General features: G+C 47.3%; 1 protein-coding gene across 1 annotated transcript in view; it reads left to right on the plus strand.

The window, feature by feature from the left end:
* The window catches only part of LOC142907870 (integrin alpha-L-like), a 62,296-nt gene that overhangs the window by 21,641 nt on the left and 12,892 nt on the right, over window positions 1–27,763 (plus strand). The window contains exons 4-6 of the mRNA XM_076057762.1: window positions 11,583–11,635; window positions 12,924–13,035; window positions 23,360–23,490. Of these exons, the coding sequence (XP_075913877.1) occupies window positions 11,583–11,635; window positions 12,924–13,035; window positions 23,360–23,490 (296 nt within the window). The remainder of the gene's footprint in view (window positions 1–11,582; window positions 11,636–12,923; window positions 13,036–23,359; window positions 23,491–27,763) is intronic.

Raw genomic sequence — 27,763 nt, forward strand, 5'->3', positions numbered from 1 at the left:
GACCGATCCCCCTGACCCCCCTCTCCCCACGCCCACCATCTGCCATTCTGGTACAGCGGTGTCAGCTTCTGCGTTCGCTTAAAGGTCCAGCGGCTGCACAATCACGAGAGGATAGACGAAGGGGTCCCCCTTTGTGTGGAGCCTCTGAACAGGGCTGTAAGGGAGCGCGGGGGGGGCAAGTGCTAATGAAGCGTCGAAATTATTCTCGATTTGAAGGTTTGGTGACGGCAGGGATCCTTGCTCTTTGGTTCTATTTCGGTAGAAAGTCACCACGTGGGTAAAGTCACGTGACTTCTACCGAAATAGAACCAAAGCGTATGGATCCTTGCGTTCACGAAAGCTTTAAATATAGAAAAGATAAAGATCCCCCGTGTAGCCTGTAACAGGGCTGTAGGGGCAAGTGCTGTTAGCGAGCAGCGTCTATGAAGACCGGTAACGGCACGTGAGGGGGGTGGGTGGCCAGCACCACGCCCGACCGCCTTTGTCTCCCCCAGTGGCGATGTTTACTACACCACCACCACCGCTATACCAGGTAGTCATTTGAGGACTGGTCGACCTAGGGGAGGCCCGGGACACGCACAGACACGTTAACACACCACACACACACCGCACACACACCACACACACACACCACACCATACACACCACACACACCACACCACACACACCACACACACACCACATACACCACACACCACACACACACCACACGCACAGACACGTTAACACACCACACACACCACACACACCACACGCACCACACACACACACGCCACACACACCTCATACACACCACACGCACACACACATTATCACACCACACACACCACACACACCACATACACCACACACCACACACACACCACACGCACAGACACGTTAACACACCACACACACCACACACACCACACACACCACACACACCACACACACCACACGCACACACACCACACACACCACACACACACCACACACACACCACACACCACACACACCACACACACACCACACACAAACCACATACACCACACACACACACGCACACCACACTTAAACCACATACACCACACACACACCACACACACCACACCACATACACCACACACACCACACGCACACCACACACAAACCACATACACCACACACACACCACACGCACACACGCACACCACACACAAACCACACACACCACACACACACCACATACACACCACACACCATACACCACACAGTCCAGGACCGGTTCAGATAATCGTCGCTGGCGGTGTTGGCCGTGAGCGGGAATCGAACCCGTGTCGCCGGGTTCGTAGCGCTAACCGCTGCACCACCGCTCACCACGACAATAACAAGAACCCTCAGCGATACAAACAAACACACACAGACAGAAAGAGAGAGAGATAGGGCAAGCGATATACCTTAAAGATGGAATGTCAATACGGCGGTGGGTGGAGGCTCGTCTACGTACGGACGAATCAACTTGCGAACTTTCAGAGATTCGAACGAATCCCCGCTCCCGTAGGGTCAAAGTTGGAGGTGGTTCAATGGAAAGGTGGAGGCATCTACGTCTGCAGAACGTGAAGAACCAGTGGCATCTACATCTGTAGAACGTGAAGAACCAGTGACATCTACGTCTACAGAACGTGAAGAACCAGTGGCATCTACATCTGCTAAACGTGAAGAACCAGTGGCATCTACATCTGCTAAACGTGAAGAACCAGTGGCATCTACATCTGCAGAACGTGAAGAACCAGTGGCATCTACATCTGTAGAACGTGAAGAACCAATGCCATCTACATCTACAGAACGTGAAGAACCAGTGACATCTACATCTACAGAACGTGAAGAACCAGTGGCATCTACATCTGCAGAACGTGAAGAACCAGTGGCATCTACATCTGCTAAACGTGAAGAACCAGTGGCATCTACATCTGTAGAACGTGAAGAACCAGTGGCATCTACATCTGCAGAACGTGAAGAACCAGGGGCATCTACATCTGTATATCGTGAAGAACCAGTGGCATCTACATCTGCAGAACGTGAAGAACCAGTGGCATCTACATCTGCAGAACGTGAAGAACCAGTGGCATCTACATCTGTAGAACGTGAAGAACCAGTGGCATCTACATCTGCAGAACGTGAAGAACCAGGGGCATCTACATCTGTATATCGTGAAGAACCAGTGGCATCTACATCTGTAGAACGTGAAGAACCAGTCTCATCTACATCTGCAGAACGTGAAGAACCAGTGGCATCTACATCTGCAGAACGTGAAGAACCAGGGGCATCTACATCTGTAGAACGTGAAGAACCAGTGGCATCTACATCTGCAGAACGTGAAGAACCAGTGGCATCTACATCTGCAGAATGTGAAGAACCAGTGGCATCAACATCTACAGAACGTGAAGAACCAGTGGCGTCTACGTCTGCAGAACGTGAAGAACCAGTGGCATCTACATCTGTAGAACGTGAAGAACCAGTGGCATCTACATCAGCAGAACGTGAAGAACCAGGGGCATCTACATCTGTATATCGTGAAGAACCAGTGGCATCTACATCTGCAGAACGTGAAGAACCAGTGGCATCTACATCTGTAGAACGTGAAGAACCAGTGGCATCTACATCAGCAGAACGTGAAGAACCAGTGGCATCTACATCTGTAGAACGTGAAGAACCAGTGGCATCTACATCTACGTCTGCAGAACGTGAAGAACCAGTGGCATCTACATCTGCAGAACGTGAAGAACCAGTGGCATCTACATCTGCACAACGTGAAAAACCAGTGGCATCTACATCTGCAGAACGTGAAGAACCAGTGGCATCTACATCTGTAGAACGTGAAGAACCAGTGGCATCTACATCTGCAGAACGTGAAGAACCAGTGGCATCTACATCTGCAGAACGTGAAGAACCAGTGGCATCTACATCTGTAGAACGTGAAGAACCAGTGGCATCTACATCTACAGAACGTGAAGAACCAGTGACATCTACAGAACATTAACCAGTGGCATCTACATCTACAGAACGTGAAGAACCAGTGGCATCTACATCTGCAGAACGTGAAGAACCAGTGGCATCTACATCTGCAGAACATGAAGAACCAGTGGCATCTACAGAACGTGAAGAACCAGTGGTATCTACATCTGCAGAACGTGAAGAACCAGTGGCATCTACATCTGCAGAACGTGAAGAACCAGTGGCATCTACATCTGCAGAACGTGAAGAACCAGTGGCATCTACATCTGCAGAACGTGAAGAACCAGTGGTATCTACATCTACAGAACGTGAAGAACCAGTGGCATCTACATCTACATCTGCTAAACGTGAAGAACCAGTGGCATCTACATCTGCAGAACGTGAAGAACCAGTGGCATCTACATCTACAGAACGTGAAGAACCAGGGGCATCTACATCTACAGAAAGTGAAGAACCAGTGGCATCTACATCTGCAGAACGTGAAGAACCAGTGACATCTACGTCTACAGAACGTGAAGAACCAGTGACATCTACATCTGCAGAACATGAAGAACCAGTGGCATCTACATCTGCAGAACGTGAAGAACCAGTGACATCTACGTCTACAGAACGTGAAGAACCAGTGGCATCTACATCTGCAGAACATGAAGAACCAGTGGCATCTACATCTGTATATCGTGAAGAACCAGTGACATCTACATATACAGAACGTGAAGAACCAGTGGCATCTACATCTGTATATCGTGAAGAACCAGGGGCATATGCATCTGCAGAACGTGAAGAACCTGTGACATCTACATCTACAGAACGTGAAGAACTAGTGGCATCTACAGAACGTGAAGAACCAGTGGCATCTACATCTACAGAACGTGAAGAACCAGTGGCATCTTCATCTGTATATCGTGAAGAACGAGTGGCATCTACAGAACGTGAAGAACCAGTGGCATCTACATCTGCAGAACGTGAAGAACCAGTGGCATCTACATCTGTATATCGTGAAGAACCAGTGACATCTACATATACAGAACGTGAAGAACCAGTGGCATCTACATCTGTATATCGTGAAGAACCAGGGGCATCTGCATCTGCAGAACGTGAAGAACCTGTGACATCTACATCTACAGAACGTGAAGAACTAGTGGCATCTACAGAACGTGAAGAACCAGTGGCATCTACATCTACAGAACGTGAAGAACCAGTGACATCTACGTCTGCAGAACGTGATGAACCAGTGACATCTACATCTACAAAGCGTGAAGAACCAGTGGCATCTACATCTACAGAACGTGAAGAACCAGTGGCATCTACAGAACGTGAAGAACCAGTGGCATCTACATCTACAGAACGTGAAGAACCAGTGGCATCTACATCTGTATATCGTGAAGAACCAGTGACATCTACATATACAGAACGTGAAGAACCAGTGGCATCTACATCTGTATATCTTGAAGAACCAGGGTCATCTGCATCTGCAGAACGTGAAGAACCAGTGGCATCTACATCTACAGAACGTGAAGAACCAGTGGCATCTACAGAACGTGAAGAACCAGTGGCATCTACATCTACAGAACGTGAAGAACCAGTGGCATCTACATCTGTAGAACGTGAAGAACAAGTGACATCTACATCTGCAGAACGTGAAGAACCAGTGACATCTACATCTGCAGAACGTGAATATTCAGTGGCATCTACATCTGTAGAACGTGAAGAAACAGTGGCATCTACATTTACAGAACGTGAAGAACCAGTGGCACCAACATCTGCAGAACGTGAAGAACCAGTGGCATCTCCATCTACAGAATGTGAAGAACCAGTGGCATCTACATCTGCAGAACGTGAAGAACCAGTGACATCTACATCTGCAGAACGTGAAGAACCAGTGGCATCTACATCTGCAAAACATGAAGAACCAGTGGCATCTACATCTGCAGAACGTGAAGAACCAGTGGCATCTACATCTGTAGAACGTGAAGAACCAGTGGCATCTACATCTGCAGAACGTGAAGAACCAGTGACATCTACATCTGCAGAACGTGAAGAACCAGTGGCATCTACATCTGCAGAACATGAAGAACCAGTGGCATCTACATCTACAGAACGTGAAGAACCAGGGACATCTACATCTGTATATCGTGAAGAACCAGTGGCATCTACATCTGCAGAACGTGAAGAACCAGGGGCATCTACATCTGTAGAACGTGAAGAACCAGTGGCATCTGCAGAACGTGAAGAACCAGTGGCATCTGCATCTGCAGAACGTGAAGAACCAGTGGCATCTACATCTGTAGAACGTGAAGAACCAGTGGCATCTACGTCTACATCTGCTAAACGTGAAGAACCAGTGGCATCTACATCTGCAGAATGTGAAGAACCAGTGACATCTACATCTACAGAACGTGAAGAACCAGTGGCATCTACAGAACGTGAATAACCAGTGGCATCTACATCTACAGAACATGAAGAACCAGTGGCATCTACGTCTGCAGAACGTGAAGAACCAGTGGCATCTACATCTGTAGAACATGATGAACCAGTGGCATCTACATTTACAGAACGTGAAGAACCAGTGGCATCTACATCTACAGAAGGTGAAGAACCAGTGGCATCTACAGAACGTGAAGAACCAGTGGCATCTACATCTGTAGAACATGAAGAACCAGTGGCATCTACATCTACAGAAAGTGAAGAACCAGTGGCATCTACATCTGCAGAACGTGAAGAACAAGTGGCATCTACATCTGTAGAACGTGAAGAACCAGTGACATCTACATCTACAGAAAGTGAAGAACCAGTGGCATCTACATCTGCAGAACGTGAATAACCAGTGGCATCTACATCTGTAGAACGTGAAGAACCAGTGGCATCTACATCTACAGAACGTGAAGAACCAGTGGCATCTACATCTACAGAACGTGAAGAACCAGTGGCATCTACATCTACAGAACGTGAAGAACCAGTGGCATCTACATCTGCAGAACGTGAAGAACCAGTGGCATCTACATCTGTAGAACGTGAAGAACCAGTGGCATCTACATCTGCAGAACGTGAAGAACCAGTGGCATCTACATCTGCAGAACGTGAAGAACCAGTGGCATCTACATCTGCAGAACGTGAAGAACCAGTGGCATCTACATCTACAGAACGTGAAGAACCAGTGGCATCTACATCTGTAGAACGTGAAGAACCAGTGACATCTACGTCTACAGAACGTGAAGAACAAGTGGCATCTACATCTGCTAAACGTGAAGAACCAGTGGCATCTACATCTGCTAAACGTGAAGAACCAGTGGCATCTACATCTGCAGAACGTGAAGAACCAGTGGCATCTACATCTGTAGAACGTGAAGAACCAATGCCATCTACATCTACAGAACGTGAAGAACCAGTGACATCTACATCTACAGAACGTGAAGAACCAGTGGCATCTACATCTGCAGAACGTGAAGAACCAGTGGCATCTACATCTGCTAAACGTGAAGAACCAGTGGCATCTACATCTGTAGAACGTGAAGAACCAGTGGCATCTACATCTGCAGAACGTGAAGAACCAGGGGCATCTACATCTGTATATCGTGAAGAACCAGTGGCATCTACATCTGTAGAACGTGAAGAACCAGTCTCATCTACATCTGCAGAACGTGAAGAACCAGTGGCATCTACATCTGCAGAACGTGAAGAACCAGGGGCATCTACATCTGTAGAACGTGAAGAACCAGTGGCATCTACATCTGCAGAACGTGAAGAACCAGTGGCATCTACATCTGCAGAATGTGAAGAACCAGTGGCATCAACATCTACAGAACGTGAAGAACCAGTGGCGTCTACGTCTGCAGAACGTGAAGAACCAGGGGCATCTACATCTGTATATCGTGAAGAACCAGTGGCATCTACATCTGCAGAACGTGAAGAACCAGTGGCATCTACATCTGTAGAACGTGAAGAACCAGTGGCATCTACATCTACAGAACGTGAAGAACCAGTGGCATCTACATCTGTAGAACGTGAAGAACCAGTGGCATCTACATCTACGTCTGCAGAACGTGAAGAACCAGTGGCATCTACATCTGCAGAACGTGAAGAACCAGTGGCATCTACATCTGCACAACGTGAAAAACCAGTGGCATCTACATCTGCAGAACGTGAAGAACCAGTGGCATCTACATCTGTAGAACGTGAAGAACCAGTGGCATCTACATCTGCAGAACGTGAAGAACCAGTGGCATCTACATCTGCAGAACGTGAAGAACCAGTGGCATCTACATCTGTAGAACGTGAAGAACCAGTGGCATCTACATCTACAGAACGTGAAGAACCAGTGACATCTACAGAACATTAACCAGTGGCATCTACATCTACAGAACGTGAAGAACCAGTGGCATCTACATCTGCAGAACGTGAAGAACCAGTGGCATCTACATCTGCAGAACATGAAGAACCAGTGGCATCTACAGAACGTGAAGAACCAGTGGTATCTACATCTGCAGAACGTGAAGAACCAGTGGCATCTACATCTGCAGAACGTGAAGAACCAGTGGCATCTACATCTGCAGAACGTGAAGAACCAGTGGCATCTACATCTGCAGAACGTGAAGAACCAGTGGTATCTACATCTACAGAACGTGAAGAACCAGTGGCATCTACATCTACATCTGCTAAACGTGAAGAACCAGTGGCATCTACATCTGCAGAACGTGAAGAACCAGTGGCATCTACATCTGCAGAACGTGAAGAACCAGTGGCATCTACATCTACAGAACGTGAAGAACCAGTGGCATCTACATCTACAGAACGTGAAGAACCAGTGGCATCTACATCTGCAGAACCTGAAGAACCAGTGGCATCTACATCTGCAGAACGTGAAGAACCAGTGACATCTACATCTGTAGAACGTGAAGAACCAGTGGCATCTACATCTACAGAACGTGAAGAACCAGTGGCATCTACATCTGCAGAACGTGAAGAACCAGTGGCATCTACATCTACAGAACGTGAAGAACCAGGGGCATCTGCATCTACAGAAAGTGAAGAACCAGTGGCATCTACATCTGCAGAACGTGAAGAACCAGTGACATCTACGTCTACAGAACGTGAAGAACCAGTGACATCTACATCTGCAGAACATGAAGAACCAGTGGCATCTACATCTGCAGAACGTGAAGAACCAGTGACATCTACGTCTACAGAACGTGAAGAACCAGTGGCATCTACATCTGCAGAACATGAAGAACCAGTGGCATCTACATCTGTATATCGTGAAGAACCAGTGACATCTACATATACAGAACGTGAAGAACCAGTGGCATCTACATCTGTATATCGTGAAGAACCAGGGGCATATGCATCTGCAGAACGTGAAGAACCTGTGACATCTACATCTACAGAACGTGAAGAACTAGTGGCATCTACAGAACGTGAAGAACCAGTGGCATCTACATCTACAGAACGTGAAGAACCAGTGGCATCTTCATCTGTATGTCGTGAAGAACTAGTGGCATCTACAGAACGTGAAGAACCAGTGGCATCTACATCTGCAGAACGTGAAGAACCAGTGGCATCTACATCTGTATATCGTGAAGAACCAGTGACATCTACATATACAGAACGTGAAGAACCAGTGGCATCTACATCTGTATATCGTGAAGAACCAGGGGCATCTGCATCTGCAGAACGTGAAGAACCTGTGACATCTACATCTACAGAACGTGAAGAACTAGTGGCATCTACAGAACGTGAAGAACCAGTGGCATCTACATCTACAGAACGTGAAGAACCAGTGACATCTACGTCTGCAGAACGTGATGAACCAGTGACATCTACATCTACAAAGCGTGAAGAACCAGTGGCATCTACATCTACAGAACGTGAAGAACCAGTGGCATCTACAGAACGTGAAGAACCAGTGGCATCTACATCTACAGAACGTGAAGAACCAGTGGCATCTACATCTGTATATCGTGAAGAACCAGTGACATCTACATATACAGAACGTGAAGAACCAGTGGCATCTACATCTGTATATCTTGAAGAACCAGGGTCATCTGCATCTGCAGAACGTGAAGAACCAGTGGCATCTACATCTACAGAACGTGAAGAACCAGTGGCATCTACAGAACGTGAAGAACCAGTGGCATCTACATCTACAGAACGTGAAGAACCAGTGGCATCTACATCTGTAGAACGTGAAGAACAAGTGACATCTACATCTGCAGAACGTGAAGAACCAGTGACATCTACATCTGCAGAACGTGAATATTCAGTGGCATCTACATCTGTAGAACGTGAAGAAACAGTGGCATCTACATTTACAGAACGTGAAGAACCAGTGGCACCAACATCTGCAGAACGTGAAGAACCAGTGGCATCTCCATCTACAGAATGTGAAGAACCAGTGGCATCTACATCTGCAGAACGTGAAGAACCAGTGACATCTACATCTGCAGAACGTGAAGAACCAGTGGCATCTACATCTGCAGAACATGAAGAACCAGTGGCATCTACATCTGCAGAACGTGAAGAACCAGTGGCATCTACATCTGTAGAACGTGAAGAACCAGTGGCATCTACATCTGCAGAACATGAAGAACCAGTGGCATCTACATCTGCAGAACGTGAAGAACCAGTGGCATCTACATCTGTAGAACGTGAAGAACCAGTGGCATCTACATCTGCAGAACGTGAAGAACCAGTGACATCTACATCTGCAGAACGTGAAGAACCAGTGGCATCTACATCTGCAGAACATGAAGAACCAGTCTCATCTACATCTACAGAACGTGAAGAACCAGGGACATCTACATCTGTATATCGTGAAGAACCAGTGGCATCTACATCTGCAGAATGTGAAGAACCAGTGACATCTACATCTACAGAACGTGAAGAACCAGTGGCATCTACAGAACGTGAATAACCAGTGGCATCTACATCTACAGAACATGAAGAACCAGTGGCATCTACGTCTGCAGAACGTGAAGAACCAGTGGCATCTACATCTGTAGAACATGATGAACCAGTGGCATCTACATTTACAGAACGTGAAGAACCAGTGGCATCTACATCTACAGAAGGTGAAGAACCAGTGGCATCTACAGAACGTGAAGAACCAGTGGCATCTACATCTGTAGAACATGAAGAACCAGTGGCATCTACATCTACAGAAAGTGAAGAACCAGTGGCATCTACATCTGCAGAACGTGAAGAACAAGTGGCATCTACATCTGTAGAACGTGAAGAACCAGTGACATCTACATCTACAGAAAGTGAAGAACCAGTGGCATCTACATCTGCAGAACGTGAATAACCAGTGGCATCTACATCTGTAGAACGTGAAGAACCAGTGGCATCTACATCTACAGAACGTGAAGAACCAGTGGCATCTACATCTACAGAACGTGAAGAACCAGTGGCATCTACATCTACAGAACGTGAAGAACCAGTGGCATCTACATCTGCAGAACGTGAAGAACCAGTGGCATCTACATCTGTAGAACGTGAAGAACCAGTGGCATCTACATCTGCAGAACGTGAAGAACCAGTGGCATCTACATCTGCAGAACGTGAAGAACCAGTGGCATCTACATCTGCAGAACGTGAAGAACCAGTGGCATCTACATCTACAGAACGTGAAGAACCAGTGGCATCTACATCTGCAGAACGTGAAGAACCAGTGGCATCTACAGAACGTGAAGAACCAGTGGCATCTACATCTTCACAACGTGAAGAACCAGTGGCATCTGCATCTGCAGAACGTGAAGAACCAGTGGCATCTACATCTGTATATCGTGAAGAACCAGCGGCATCTACATCTGTAGAACGTGAAGAACCAGTGGCATCTATAGAACGTGAAGAACCTGTGGCATCTACATCTACAGAACGTAAAGAACCAGTGACATCTACATCTACAGAACGTGAAGAACCAGTGACATCTACATCTACTGGACGTGAAGAACCAGTGGCATCTACATCTGCAGAACGTGAAGAAGCAGTGAGGGGAAAACGTATTTGATCCCCTGCTGATTTTGTACGTTTGCCCACTGACAAAGAAATGATCAGTCTATAATTTCAATGGTAGGTTTACTTGAACAGTGAGAGACAGAATAACAACAGAAAAATCCAGAAAAACGTATGTCAAAAATGTTACCACGACGCTTTTGATGATGGTGGTGATGATGATGATGGTGATGATGTTGATGATGATGATGTTGATGTTGATGATGATGATGTTAATGTTGATGTTGATGATGATGATGATGTTGATGATGGTGATGATGATGATGGTGGTGGTGGTGATGGTGGTGATGATGATGGTGGTGGTGATGGTGGTGATGATGATGATGGTGGTGATGATCGTGATGGTGGTGATGGAGGTGATGTTGGTAATGATGTTGATGGTGATGTTGATGTTGATGTAGATGATGATGTAGCTGATGATGGTGGTGATGGTGATGATGGTGATGGAGGTGACGGTGGTGATGGAGGTGATGATGGTGATGATGGTGATGTTGTTGATGATGTTGTTGATGTTGATGATGTTGTTGTTGATGATCTTGTTGTTGATGTTGTTGTTGATGTTGTTGATGTTGTTGATGATGTTGTTGTTGATGTTGTTGCAGGAGGTGAGGTCGGCATGACTCTGACAGCGGATCCAGAAGGGAAACTTTTCTTGGTGAGTTCCTCACCAAACTCACCACACCACTCACCACACTCACCACACCACTCACCACACTCACCACACTCACCACACTCACCACACCACTCACCACATTCACCACACTCACCACATTCACCACACCACTCACCACACTCACCACGCTCACCACACTCACCACACCACACTCACTCACCACACTCACCACTCTCACTCACCATACTCACCACACTCACCACACCACTCACCACACTCACCACACCACTCACCACACTCACCACACTGTTGGTGATCGGGATGATGATGTTGATGGTGATGTTGATGATGTTGGTGATGTTGGTGATGTTAGTGATGTTGGTGATGGTGGTGATGTTGGTGATGTTGGTGATGTTGGTGATGGTGGTGATGTTGTTGATGTTGGTGATGTTGGTGATGATGGTGGTGATGTTGGTGATGTTGATGTTGTTGTTGGTGATGTTGGTGATGATGTTGATGTTGGTGATGTTGGTGATGTTGTGATGGTGGTGGTGATGTTGGTGATGTTGTTGATGATGTTGGTGATGTTGGTGATGTTGGTGATGTTGGTGATGTTGATGTTGGTGGTGATGTTGGTGATGTTGATGTTGGTGGTGATGTTGGTGATGGTGGTGATGTTGGTGATGATGTTGGTGGTGATGTTGATGTTGGTGATGTTGGTGGTGATGTTGTTGATGTTGGTGATGTTGATGTTGTTGTTGGTGATGTTGGTGATGATGTTGATGTTGGTGATGTTGGTGGTGATGTTGGTGATGGTGGTGATGTTGGTGATGTTGGTGATGTTGATGATGTTGATGATGTTGTTGATGTTGTTGGTGATGTTGGTGATGTTGGTGGTGATGTTGGTGATGTTGGTGATGTTGATGTTGGTGGTGATGTTGGTGATGTTGATGTTGGTGGTGATGTTGGTGATGGTGGTGATGTTGGTGATGTTGGTGATGATGTTGGTGGTGATGTTGATGTTGGTGATGTTGGTGGTGATGTTGTTGATGTTGGTGATGTTGATGTTGTTGTTGGTGATGTTGGTGATGATGTTGATGTTGGTGATGTTGGTGGTGATGTTGGTGATGGTGGTGATGTTGGTGATGTTGGTGATGTTGATGTTGGTGGTGATGTTGGTGATGGTGGTGATGTTGGTGATGTTGTTGGTGATGTTGGTGATGTTGGTGATGTTGTTGGTGATGTTGGTGATGTTGGTGATGTTGTTGGTGATGTTGGTGATGTTGGTGATGTTGTTGGTGTTGTTGGTGATGTTGTTGACTGTGCCCAGGTGTGTAACGCTTCACGTGAGGTGATCTGCAGCCGCAACCGCTACCTGAAGGGCTCCTGCCACCTCTACACCGAGGACTGGCGTCTACACAGGGCACTCATTGAGACACAAGGTACAGCCCCATCATCATCATCACCACCATCATCATCACCTGTTAAACCCAGGACTGGCATCTACACAGGGCACTCATTGAGACACAAGGTACAGCTCCATCATCATCATCATCACCTGTAACACCCAGGACTGGCGTCTACACAGGGCACTCATTGAGACACACGGTACAGCTCCATCATCATCATCATCACCACCATCATCATCACCATCATCACCATCATCATCACCTGTTACACCCAGGACTGGTGTCTACACAGGGCACTCATTGAGACTCAAGGTACAGCCACATCATCATCATCATCACCATCATCATCATCATCACCATCATCACCATCATCACCACCATCATCATCATCACCTGTTACACCGAGGACTGGCGTCTACACAGGGCACTCATTGAGACTCAAGGTACAGCCACATCATCATCATCATCACCATCATCATCACCATCATCACCATGATCACCACCATCATCATCATCACCATCAACATCATCATCACCTGTTACACCGAGGACTGGCGTCTACACAGGGCACTCATTGAGACTCAAGGTACAGCCACATCATCATCATCATCACCATCATCATCACCATCATCACCATGATCACCACCATCATCATCATCATCACCTGTTACACCCAGGACTGGTGTCTACACAGGGCACACATTGAGACTCAAGGTACAGCCACATCATCATCACCATCATCACCATCACCATCATCACCACCATCATCATCACCATCACCACCATCATCATCATCATCACCATCAACATCACCATCATCACCTGTTACACCCAGGCCTGGTGTCTACACAGGGCACTCATTGAGACTCAAGGTACATCACCACCATCAACACCATCATCATCACCACCATCATCACTACCATCACCACCATCATCACCATCATCATCACCATCATCACCATCATCACCATCATCATCATCACCTGTTACACACAGGACCGACGTCTACACAGGGCACTCTTTGAGACTCAAGGTAAAGCTCCATCACCCCCATCAACATCACCATCAACAACATCATCAACACCCCCATCAAGACCCCCATCAACACCCCCATCAACACCCCATCAACACCCCCATCAACACCCCATCAACACCCCCATCAACATCACCATCAACAACATCATCAACACCCCCATCAAGACCCCCATCAACACCCCCATCAACACCCCCATCAACATCACCATCAACACCCCCATCAACACCCCCATCAACACCCCCATCAATACCCCCATCAACACCCCCATCAACACCCCCATCAACATCATCAGCACCCCCATCAACACCCCCATCAACAACCCCATCAACACCCCATCAACATCACCATCAACACCCCCATCAACACCCCATCACCATCAACATCACCATCAACATCACCATCAACATCAACATCAACACCCCCATCAACACCCCCATCAACATCACCATCACCACCCCCATCAACACCTTCCCATCAACATCACCATCAACACCCCCATTAACACCCCCATCAACACCCCCATCAACATCACCACCCCCATCGACACCCCATCAACACCCAATCAACACCCCCATCAACACCCCCATTAACACCCCCATCAACACCCCCATCAACATCATCATCAACACCCCCATTAACACCTCCATCAACACCCCCATCAACATCACCATCAACACCCCCATCAACACCCCCATCAACATCAACACCCCCATCAACATCACCATCAACACACCCCATCAACACCCCCATGAACACCCCCATCAACATCACCATCAACACCCCCATCAACACCCCCATCAACACCCAATCAACACCCCCATCAACAACATCATCAACACCCCCATCAACACCCCCATCAACACCCCATCATCACCCCGATCAACAACACCATCAACACCCCATCAACACCCCCATCATCAACATCATCAACACCACCATCAACACCACCATCAATACACCCATTAACACCCCCATCAACACCCCATCATCACCCCCATCAACACCCCCATCAACAACATCATCAACACCCCCATCAACACCCCCATCAACACCACCATCAATACACCCATTAACACCCCCATCAACACCCCCATCAACACCCCCATCAACACCCCCATCAAAAACATCATCAACACCCCCATCAACACCCCCGTCAACACCCCCATCAACAACATCATCAACACCCCCATCAACACCCCCATCAACACCCCATCAACACCCCATCATCACCCCCATCAACACCCCCATCAACAACATCATCAACACCCCCATCAACACCCCCATCAACACCACCATTTCAATACACCCATTAACACCCCCATCAACACCCCCATCAACACCCCCATCAACACCCCCATCAACACCCCCATCAACATCACCATGAACAACATCATCAACACCCCATCAACACTCCATCAACACCCCAATCAACACCCCCATCAACACCCCCATCAACACCCCCATCAACACCCCCATCAATACACCCATTAACACCCCCATCAACACCCCATCAACACCCCCATCAACATCACCATGAACAACATCATCAACACCCCATCAACACTCCATCAACACCCCAATCAACACCCCCATCAACACCCCATCAACACCCCCATCAACACCCTATCAACACCCCCATCAACACCCCTATCAACACCCCCATCAACATCACCATCAACACCCCCATCAACACCCCCATCAACATCACCATCAACAACACCCCCATCAACACCCCCATCAACACCCCCATCAACACCCCATCATCACCCCCATCAACACCCCCATCAACAACATCATCAACACCCCCATCAACACCCCCATCAACACCACCATCAATAAACCCATTAACACCCCCATCAACACCCCCATCAACACCCCCATCAACACCCCCATCAACAACATCATCAACACCCCCATCAACACCCCCGTCAACACCCCCATCAACAACATCATCAACACCCCCATCAACACCCCCATCAACACCCCCATCAACACCCCCATCAATACACCCATTAACACCCCCATAAACACCCCCATCAACACCACCATCAACACCACCATCAATACACCCATTAACACCCCCATCAACACCCCATCATCACCCCCATCAACACCACCATCAACAACATCATCAACACCCCCATCAACACCCCCATCAACACCACCATCAATACACCCATTAACACCCCCATCAACACCCCCATCAACACCCCCATCAACACCCCCATCAACAACATCATCAACACCCCCATCAACACCCCCGTCAACACCCCCATCAACAACATCATCAACACCCCCATCAGCACCCCCATCAACACCCCCATCAACACCCCATCATCACCCCCATCAACACCCCCATCAACAACATCATCAACACCCCCATCAACACCCCCATCAACACCACCATCAATACACCCATTAACACCCCCATCAACACCCCCATCAACACCCCCATCAACACCCCCATCAACAACATCATCAACACCCCCATCAACACCCCCGTCAACACCCCCATCAACAACATCATCAACACCCCCATCAACACCCCCATCAACACCCGCATCAACACCCCCATCAATACACCCATTAACACCCCCATCAACACCCCCATCAACACCCCCATCAACATCACCATGAACAACATCATCAACACCCCATCAACACTCCATCAACACCCCAATCAACACCCCCATCAACACCCCCATCAACACCCCCATCAACACCCTATCAACACCCCCATCAATACCCCTATCAACACCCCCATCAACATCACCATCAACACCCCATCAACACCCCCATCAACATCACCATCAACAACACCCCCATCAACACCCCCATCAACACCCCCATCAACACCCCATCATCACCCCCATCAACACCCCCATCAACAACATCATCAACACCCCCATCAACACCCCCATCAACACCACCATCAATACACCCATTAACACCCCCATCAACACCCCCATCAACACCCCCATCAACACCCCCATCAACAACATCATCAACACCCCCATCAACACCCCCGTCAACACCCCCATCAACAACATCATCAACACCCCCATCAACACCCCCATCAACACCCCCATCAATACACCCATTAACACCCCCATCAACACCCCCATCAACACCCCCATCAACATCACCATGAACAACATCATCAACACCCCATCAACACTCCATCAACACCCCAATCAACACCCCCATCAACACCCCCATCAACACCCCCATCAACACCCTATCAACACCCCCATCAACACCCCTATCAACACCCCCATCAACATCACCATCAACACCCCCATCAACACCCCCATCAACATCACCATCAACAACACCCCCATCAACACCCCCATCAACACCCCCATCAACACACCCATCAACAACATCATCAACACCCCCATCAACACCCCCATCAACACCCCCATCAACACCCCCATCAACATCACCATCAACACCCCCATCAACACCCCCATCAACATCACCATCAACAACACCCCCATCTAACTCCCCTCAACACCCCCATCAACACACCCATCAACAACATCATCAACACCCCCATCAACACCCCCATCAACACCCCCATCAACACCCCCATCAACATCACCATTAACACCCGTCAACACCCCCATCAACACCCCCATCAATACCCGCATCAACACCCCCATCAACACCCCCATCAACACCCCCATCAACAACCCCATCAACACCCCATCAACATAACCATCAACATCCCCATCAACACCCCATCAACATCACCATCAACATCACCATCAACATCACCATCAACACCCCATCAACACCCAATCAACACCCCCATCAACACCCCCATCAACACCCCCATCAACACCTTCCCATCAACACCCCCATCAACACCCCCATCAACATCACCATCACCACCCCCATCAACACCCCATCATTAACACCCCCATCAACACCCCCATCAACATCATCATCAACACCCCCATTAACACCTCCATCAACACCCCCATCAACATCACCATCAACATCCCCATCAACACCCCCATCAACATCAACACCCCCATCAACATCACCATCAACACCCCCATCAACACCCCCATCAACACCCCCATCAACACCCCCATCAACATCACCATCAACACCCCCATCAACACCCCCATCAACACCCCCATCAACATCACCATCACCCCCATCAACATCACCATCAACAACATCATCACACCCCCATGAGCACCCCCATCAACACCCCCATCAACACCCCCATCAACACCCCCATCAACACCCCCATCAACATCACCATCACCCCCATCAACATCACCATCAACACCCCCATCAACACCCCCATCAACATCACCATCACCCCCATCAACATCACCATCAACAACATCATCAACACCCCCATGAGCACCCCCATCAACACCCCCATCAACACCCCCATCAACACCCACATCAACACCCAATCAACACCCTCATAAGCACCCCCATCAACATCACCATCACCCCCATCAACATGACATCAACATCACCATCACCCCCATCAACATGACCATCAACACCCCCATCAACACCCCCATCAACATCACCATCAACACCCCCATCAACACCCCCATCAACACCCCCATCAACACCCCCATCAATATCACCATCAACACCCCCATCAACACCCCCATCAACACCCCCATCAACACCCCCATCAACACCCCCATCAGCACCCCCATCAACACCCCATCAACATCACCATCAACACCCCCATCAACACCCCCATCAACATGATCAACACCCCCATCAACACCCCCATCAACACCCCATCAACATCACCATCAACACCCCCATCAACACCCCATCAACATCACCATCAACATCACCATCAACATCAGCATCAACATCACCATCAACACCCCCATCAACATCACCATCACCCCCCCATCAACACCCCATCAACACCCAATCAACACCCCCATCAACACCCCCATTAACACCCCCATCAACACCTTCCCATCAACACCCCCATCAACACCCCCATCAACATCACCATCAACACCCCCATCAACACCCCCATCAACAACATCATCAACACCCCCATCAACACCCCCATCAGCACCCCATCAACACCCCCATCAACACCCCCATCAACACCCCCATCAACACCCCCATCAACACCACATCAACACCGCTGTCAACACCACATCAACACCCCTGTCAACACCCCCATCAACACCCCCATCAATACCCCCATCAACACCCCCATCAACATCACCATCAACACCCCCATCAGCACCCCAATCAACATCACCATCAACATCAACACCCCCATCAACACCCCCATCAACACCCCCATCAACACCACATCAACACCCCTGTCAACATCTCCATCAACACCCCTGTCAACACCCCCATCAACAGCCCCATCAATACCCCCATCAACACCCCTGTCAACACCCCCATCAACAACATCATCAACACCCCCATCAACACCATCATCAACATCAAAAGCATCAGCAACATCATCACCATCACCATCCCCATCACCGCACCATCACCACCAACATTATCACCACCACCATCAAGATGTTGTTGTTGTTGATGTTGTTGTTGATGATCATGGTGTTGTTGATGTTGTTGATGTTGTTGTTGATGTTGTTGATGTTGTTGTTGATGATGTTGTTGTTGATGTTGTTGTTGATGATCATGGTGTTGTTGATGTTGTTGATTATGTTGATGTTTTTGTTGATGTTGTTGATGATGTTGTTGATGTTGTTGATGTTGTTGTTGATGTTGGTGATGTTGTTGATGTTGTTGATGTTGTTATTGTTGATGATGTTGATGATGTTGATGATCATGGTGTTTTTGATGTTGTTGATTATGTTGATGTTGGTGTTGATGTTGTTGATGTTGTTGTTGTTGATGTTGTTGATGTTATTGATGTTGTTGTTGATGTTGTTGATGTTGTTGTTGATGTTGTTGTTGATAATGTTGATGTTGATGATGTTGTTGTTGATGATGTTGTTGATGTTGTTGTTGATGTTGTTGATGTTGTTGATGTTGTTGTTGATGTTGATGTTGTTGATGATGTTGTGGATGTTGATGATCATGGTGTTTTTGATGTTGTTGATGTTGTTGATGTTGTTGATGTTGTTGTTGATGATGTTGTTGTTGATGTTGTTGATGATGTTGTTGTTGTTGATGTTGTTGTTGATGTTGTTGAAGTTGTTGATGATGATTATGTTGTTGTTGATGTTGTTGATGATCTTGTTGATGTTGTTGTTGATGATGTTGTTGTTGATGTTGTTGTTGATGATGTTGTTTTTGATGTTGTTGTTGATGTTGTTGAAGTTGTTGTTGTTGATGATGATTATGTTGTTGTTGATGTTGTTGATGATGTTGTTGATGATGTTGTTGTTGATGTTGTTGATGATGTTGATGTTGTTGATGATGATGTTGATGATGTTGTTGTTGATGTTTATGTTGTTGTTGATGTTTATGTTGTTGTTGATGATGTTGTTGTTGATGATGTTGTTGATGATGTTGTTGTTGATGTTGTTGATGTTAATGTTGTTGATGATGTTGTTGATGTTGTTGATGTTGTTGATGTTGTTGTTGATGTTGTTGATGTTGTTGATGATGTTGATGATGTTGTTGATTTTGATGTTGTTGATGTTGTTGTTGATGATGTTGTTGTTGATGTTGTTGTTGATGTTGTTGTTGATGTTGTTGATGTTGAAGATGTTGATGTTGTTGTTGATGTTGTTGATGTTGTTGTTGATGTTGTTGATGTTGATGGTGTTGATGTTGTTGTTGATGTTGTTGTTGATGATGTTGTTGATGTTGTTGTTTATGTTGTTGGTGATGTTGATGTTGTTGTTTATGTTGTTGTTTATGTTGTTGTTGATGTTGTTGATGATGTTGCTGTTGTTGTTGATGTTGTTGATGTTGTTTTTGTTGTTGTTGATGTTGTTGATGTTGTTGTTTATGTTGTTGTTGATGTTGTTGATGATGTTGAATTTGTTGTTTATGTTGTTCATGTTGTTGATGTTGTTGTTTGTGTTGTTGGTGATGTTGTTGTTGATGTTGTTGATGATGTTGAATTTGTTGTTTATGTTGTTCATGTTGTTGATGTTGTTGTTTGTGTTGTTGGTGATGTTGTTTTTGTTGTTGTTGATGTTGTTGTTGTTGATGATGTTGTTGTTGATGTTGTTGTTGTTGATGATGTTGTTGATATTGTTGATGTTGATGATGATGTTGTTGATGTTGTTGTTGATGTTGTTGATGTTGTTGTTGATGATGTTGTTGATGTTGTTGTTGATGATGTTGTTGATGTTGTTGATGTTGTTGTTGTTGTTGATGTTGTTTGAAGATGTTGGGGATGTTGATGATCATGGTGTTTTTGATGTTGTTGATGTTGTTGATGTTGTTGTTGATGATGTTGTTGTTGATGTTGTTGATGATGTTGTTGTTGTTGATGTTGTTGTTGATGTTGTTGAAGTTGTTGTTGTTGATGATGATCTTGTTGTTGTTGATGATGTTGTTGTTGATGTTGTTGATGATGTTGTTGATGTTGTTGTTGATGATGTTGTTGTTGATGTTGTTGTTGATGTTGTTGTTGATGTTGTTGTTGATGTTGTTGTTGATGTTGTTGAAGTTGTTGTTGTTGATGATGATTATGTTGTTGTTGATGTTGTTGATGATGTTGTTGATGATGTTGTTGTTGATGTTGTTGATGATGTTGTTGATGATGATGTTGATGATGTTGTTGTTGATGTTTACGTTGTTGTTGATGTTGTTGTTGATGATGTTGTTGTTGATGTTGTTGATGTTGTTGTTGATGATGTTGTTGTTGATGTTGTTGATGTTGTTGATGATGTTGTTGTTGTTGATGTTGTTGATGTTGTTGATGTTGTTGTTGATGTTGTTGATGTTGTTGATGATGTTGATGTTGTTGATTTTGATGTTGTTGATGTTGTTGTTGTTGATGATGTTGTTATTGATGTTGTTGTTGATGTTGTTGTTGATGTTGTTGTTGATGTTGTTGATGTTGAAGATTTTGATGTTGTTGTTGATGTTGTTGTTGTTGTTGATGTTGTTGATGTTGATGATGTTGATGTTGTTGTTGATGTTGTTGTTGATGATGTTGTTGATGTTGTTGTTGATTATGTTGTTGTTGATGTTGTTGATGTTGTTGTTGATGTTGTTGTTGTTGATGATGTTGTTGATGTTGTTGTTGATGTTGTTGTTGATGTTGTTGTTGATGTTGTTGATGTTGAAGATGTTGATGTTGATGTTGTTGTTGTTGTTGATGTTGTTGATGTTGTTGATGTTGATGATGTTGATGTTGTTGTTGATGTTGTTGTTGATGATGTTGTTGATGTTGTTGTTGATTATGTTGTTGTTGATGTTGTTGATGTTGTTGTTGATGATGTTGTTGTTGATTATGTTGTTGTTGATGTTGTTGATGTTGTTGTTTATGTTGTTGGTGATGTTGATGTTGTTGTTTATGTTGTTGATGTTGTTGATGATGTTGCTGATGTTGTTGTTGATGTTGTTGATGTTGTTGTTTTTGTTGTTGTTGATGTTGTTGATGTTGTTGTTTATGTTGTTGTTGATGTTATTGATGATGATGTTGTTGGTGATGTTGTTGTTGATGTTGGTGATGTTGTTGTTGATGTTGTTGTTGATATTGTTGATGTTGGTGATGTTGTTGATGTTGATGTTGTTGATGTTGTTGATGTTGTTGATGTTGTTGTTGATGTTGTTGTTGTTGATGATGTTGTTGATGTTGTTTATGTTGTTGTTGATGATGTTGATGTTGTTTGTGTTGTTGTTGATGTTGTTGATGTTGTTGTTGATGTTGTTGTTGTTGATTATGTTGTTGTTGATGTTGTTGATGTTGTTGTTTATGTTGTTGGTGATGTTGATGTTGTTGTTTATGTTGTTGTTGATGTTGTTGATGATGTTGATGATGTTGATGATGTTGTGGTTGTTGTTGTGGTTGTTGTTGATGTTGTTTGTGTTGTTGTTGATGTTGTTGATGTTGTTGTTGATGTTGTTGTTGTTGATGTTGTTGATGTTGATGTTGTTGTTGTTGATGTTGTTGATGTTGTTGATGATGTTGTTGATGTTGTTTATGTTGTTGTTGATGATGTTGATGTTGTTTTTGTTGTTGTTTATGTTGTTGATGTTGTTGTTGATGATGTTGTTTTGTTGTTGTTTATGTTGTTGATGTTGTTGTTGATGATGTTGTTGATGTTGTTGTTGTTTGTGTTGTTGTTGATGTTGTTGTTGTTGATGATGTTGTTGATGTTGTTGTTGTTGATGTTGTTGATGTTGTTGTTGTTGATGTTGCAGCTTGCTCCGCCCCGCTGGTGGACCTCGTCCTGCTACTTGATGGTTCCTCGAGCCTCAAGCCGGAGGACTTCACGCGGATGATGAATTACACGTGGGAGATTGTACAGGAGAGTAAGGGGACTAACATCCAGGTGAGTGAGTGAGTGTGTGAGTGAGTGAGTGTGTGAATGTGTGAGTGAGTGAGTGTGTGAGTGAGTGAGTGTGTGAGTGAGTGAGTGTGTGAGTGAGTGAGTGTGTGAGTGTATGAGTGAGCGTGTGAGTGTGTGAGTGAGTGTGTGAGTGAGTGTGTGAGTGTGTGTATGAGTGAGTGTGTGAGTGAGTGAGTGTGTGAGTGAGTGTGTGAGTGTGTGAGTGAGTGTGTGAGTGAGTGAGTGTGTGAGTGAGTGTGTGAGTGAGTGAGTGTGTGAGTGAGTGAGTCTGTGAGTGAGTGTGTGAGTGTGTGAGTGAGTGAGTGATGAATTACACGTGGGAGATAGTACAGGAGAGTAGAGGGACTAACATCCAGGTGAGTGAGTGAGTGTGAGAGTGAGTGAGTGTGTGAGTGAGTGAGTGTATGAGTGAGTGTGTCTGTGAGTGAGTCTGTGAGTGAGTGTGTGAGTGAGTGAGTGTATGAGTGAGTGAGTGTATGAGTGAGTGGGTGAGTGAGTGAGTGTGTGAGTGGGTGAGTCTGTGAGTGTGAGAGTGTATGAGTGAGTGTGTGAGTGAGTGAGTGTGTGAGTGAGTGAGTCTGTGAGTGAGTGAGTGTGTGAGTGAGTGGGTGAGTGAGTGAGTGTGTGAGTGAGTGAGTGTGTGAGTGAGTGAATGTGTGAGTGAATGTGTGAGTGAGTGTGTGAGTGAGCGAGAGAGTGAGTGTGTGAGTGAGTGTGTGATGAATTACACGTGGGAGATAGTACAGGAGAGTAAGGGGACTAACATCCAGGTGAGTGAGTGAGTGTGAGAGTGAGTGAGTTAGTGTGTGAGTGAGTGAGTGTGTGAGTGTGTGAGTGAGTGATGAATTACACGTGGGAGATAGTACAGGAGAGTAAGGGGACTAACATCCAGGTGAGTGAGTGAGTGAGTGTGAGAGTGAGTGAGTGTGTGAGTGAGTGAGTGTGTGAGTGAGTGAGTGTGTGAGTGAGTGTGTGAGTGAGCGAGAGAGTGAGTGTGTGAGTGAGTGAGTGATGAATTACACGTGGGAGATAGTACAGGAGAGTAGGGGGACTAACATCCAGGTGAGTGAGTGAGTGTGAGAGTGTGTGAGTGAGTGAGTGTGTGAGTGAGTGTGTGAGTGAGTGAGTGTGTGAGTGAGTGAGTGTGTGAGTGAGTGAGTGTGTGAGTGAGTGTGTGAGTGAGTGAGTGTGAGAGTGAGTGTGTGAGTGACTGAGTCTGTGAGTGAGTGTGTGAGTGAGTGAGTGATGAAATACACGTGGGAGATAGTAGAGGAGAGTTGGGGGACTAACATCCAGGTGAGTGAGTGAGTGTGAGAGTGGGTGTGTGAGTGAGTGAGTGTGTGAGTGAGTGAGTGTGTGAGTGAGTGAGTGTGTGAGTGAGTGTGTGAGTGTGTGAGTGTACGAGTGTCTGAGTGAGTGAGTGGGTGAGTGAGTGAGTGTGTAAGTGAGTGTGTGAGTGAGTGAGTGTGTGAGTGAGTGAGTGTGTGAGTGAGTGAGTGTGTGAGTGAGTGTGTGAGTGTGTGAGTGTACGAGTGTCTGAGTGAGTGAGTGGGTGAGTGAGTGAGTGTGTAAGTGAGTGTGTGAGTGAGTGAGTGTGAGAGTGAGTGAGTGTGTGAGTGAGTGTGTGAGTGAGTCTGTGATTGAGTCTGTGAGTGAGTGTGTGAGTGTATGAGTGAATGTATGAGTGAGTGTGTGAGTGAGTGTGTGAGTGAGTGAGTATATGAATGTGAGAGTGAGTGAGTGTGTGAGTGAGTCAGTGAGTGAGTGTATGAGTGAGTGTGTGAGTGAGTTAGTCTGTGAGTGAGTCTGTGAGTGAGTGTGTGAGTGAGTGAGTGTGAGAGTGAGTCTGTGATCAACTAGACCTTCGTCACCTTCACTCACCCACTCACCCACTAGCTCACCCACTCACTAACCCACTCACCCACTCACTCACCCACCCACTCACTCACCCACTCACTCACTCACTCACCCGCCAACTCACCCACCCACCTACTCACTCACTCACTCACCCACTCACTCACTCACCCACTCACCCACTCACCCACTCACTCACTCACCCACTCACCAACTCACTCACTCACCCACTCACTCACCCACTTACTTACCAACTCACTCACTCACTCACCCATCACCCACTCACTCACCCACTCACTCAGCCACTTACCCACTCACTCACCCACTCACCCACTCACTCACTCACTCACCCACTCACTCACTCACCCTCCCACTCACCACTCACTCACTCACTCACCCACTCACCCAGCCACTCACCCACTCACTCACCCACTCACTCACTCACCCACTCACCCACTCACCCACTCACTCAGCCACTTACCCACTCACTCACCCACTCACCCACTCACTCACTAACTTACCCACCCACCTACTCACTCACTCACCCATTCACTCACTCACCCCCCCTCTGCTCACCTTCACCACAGGTGGCCGTAGTGCAGTTCGCCAATTCTGTTGAGACTCAGCTGACCCTCCCACTCACTCACCCACTCACTCACCCACTCACCCACCCACCCACTCACTCACCCACTCACTCACCCACTCACCCACTCACCCACTCACCCACCCACCCACTCACTCACCCACTCACCCACTCACTCACCCACTCACCCACCCACCCACTCACTCACCCACTCACTCACCCACTCACCCACTCACCCACTCACCCACCCACCCACTCACTCACCCACTCACCCACTCACTCACTCACTCACCCACTCACTCACCCACTCACCCACCCGCCCACTCACTCACCCACTAACTCACCCACTCACCCACCCACCCTCCCACTCACCCACCCACTCACCCTCCCACTCACTCACTCACCCACTCACTCACTCACCCACCCACTCACTCACTCACCCACCCACCCACTCACTCACTCACTCACCCCCACACTCACTCACCCCCACACTCACTCACTCACCCACCCCCCCCCACTCACTCACCCACTCACTCACTCACCCACTCACCCACCCACCCACCCACTCACTCACCCATTCACTCACTCACTCACCCACTCACTCACCCACTCACTCACCCACTCACCCACTCACTCACCCTCACACTCACCCCCCCCCTCTGCTCACCCTCAACACAGGTGGCCGTGGTGCAGTTCGCCAATTCTGTTGAGACTCAGCTGACCCTCCCACTCACTCACCCACTCACTCACCCACTCACTCACTCACTCACCCACTCACCCACCCACTCACCCACTCACCCACTCACCCACCCACTCACCCACTCACTCACTCACTCACCCACTCACCCACTCACCCACTCACCCACCCACTCACCCACTCACTCACCCACTCACCCACTCACCCACTCACCCACTCTCCCACTCACCCACCCACTCACCCTCCCACTCACTCACCCACTCACTCACCCACTCACTCACTCACTCACCCACTCACCCACCCACTCACCCACTCACCCACTCACCCACCCACTCACCCACTCACTCACTCACTCACCCACTCACCCACTCACCCACTCACCCACCCACTCACCCACTCACTCACCCACTCACCCACTCACCCACTCACCCACTCTCCCACCCACTCACCCACTCACCCACTCACTCACCCACCCACTCACTCACCCACTCACCCACCCACTCACCCACTCACTCACCCACTCACCCACTCACCCACTCACCCACTCTCCCACCCACTCACTCACTCACCCACTTACCCACTCACTCACTCACTCACCCACCCACTCACCCACTCACTCTCCCACCCACTCACCCACTCACCCTCCCACTCACCCCTCCTCTGCTCACCCTCAACCCAGGTGGCCGTGGTGCAGTTTGCCAATTCTGTTGAGACTCAGCTGACCATCCCACTCACTCACCCACTCACTCACCCACTCACTCACTCACTCACCCACTCACCCACCCACTCACCCACTCTCCCACCCACTCACCCACTCACTCACTCACTCACCCACTCACTCACCCACTCACTCACCCACTCACCCACTCACTCACCCACTCACCCACTCTCCCACCCACCCACCCACTCACCCACTCACTCTCCCACCCACTCACCCACTCACTCTCCCACCCACTCACCCACTCACTCACCCACTCACCCACTCACTCACTCACCCACTCACCCACTCACTCTCCCACCCACTCACCCACTCACTCTCCCACCCACTCACCCACTCACCCTCCCACTCACCCCTCCTCTGCTCACCCTCAACCCAGGTGGCCGTGGTGCAGTTTGCCAAT

The sequence above is a fragment of the Petromyzon marinus genome, chromosome 84, assembly GCF_048934315.1.
Source record: "Petromyzon marinus isolate PM22_M1 ecotype Great Lakes invasive population chromosome 84, UKy_Petmar_22M1.pri1.0, whole genome shotgun sequence".
NCBI classification, from domain to species: Eukaryota; Metazoa; Chordata; class Hyperoartia; order Petromyzontiformes; family Petromyzontidae; genus Petromyzon; species Petromyzon marinus.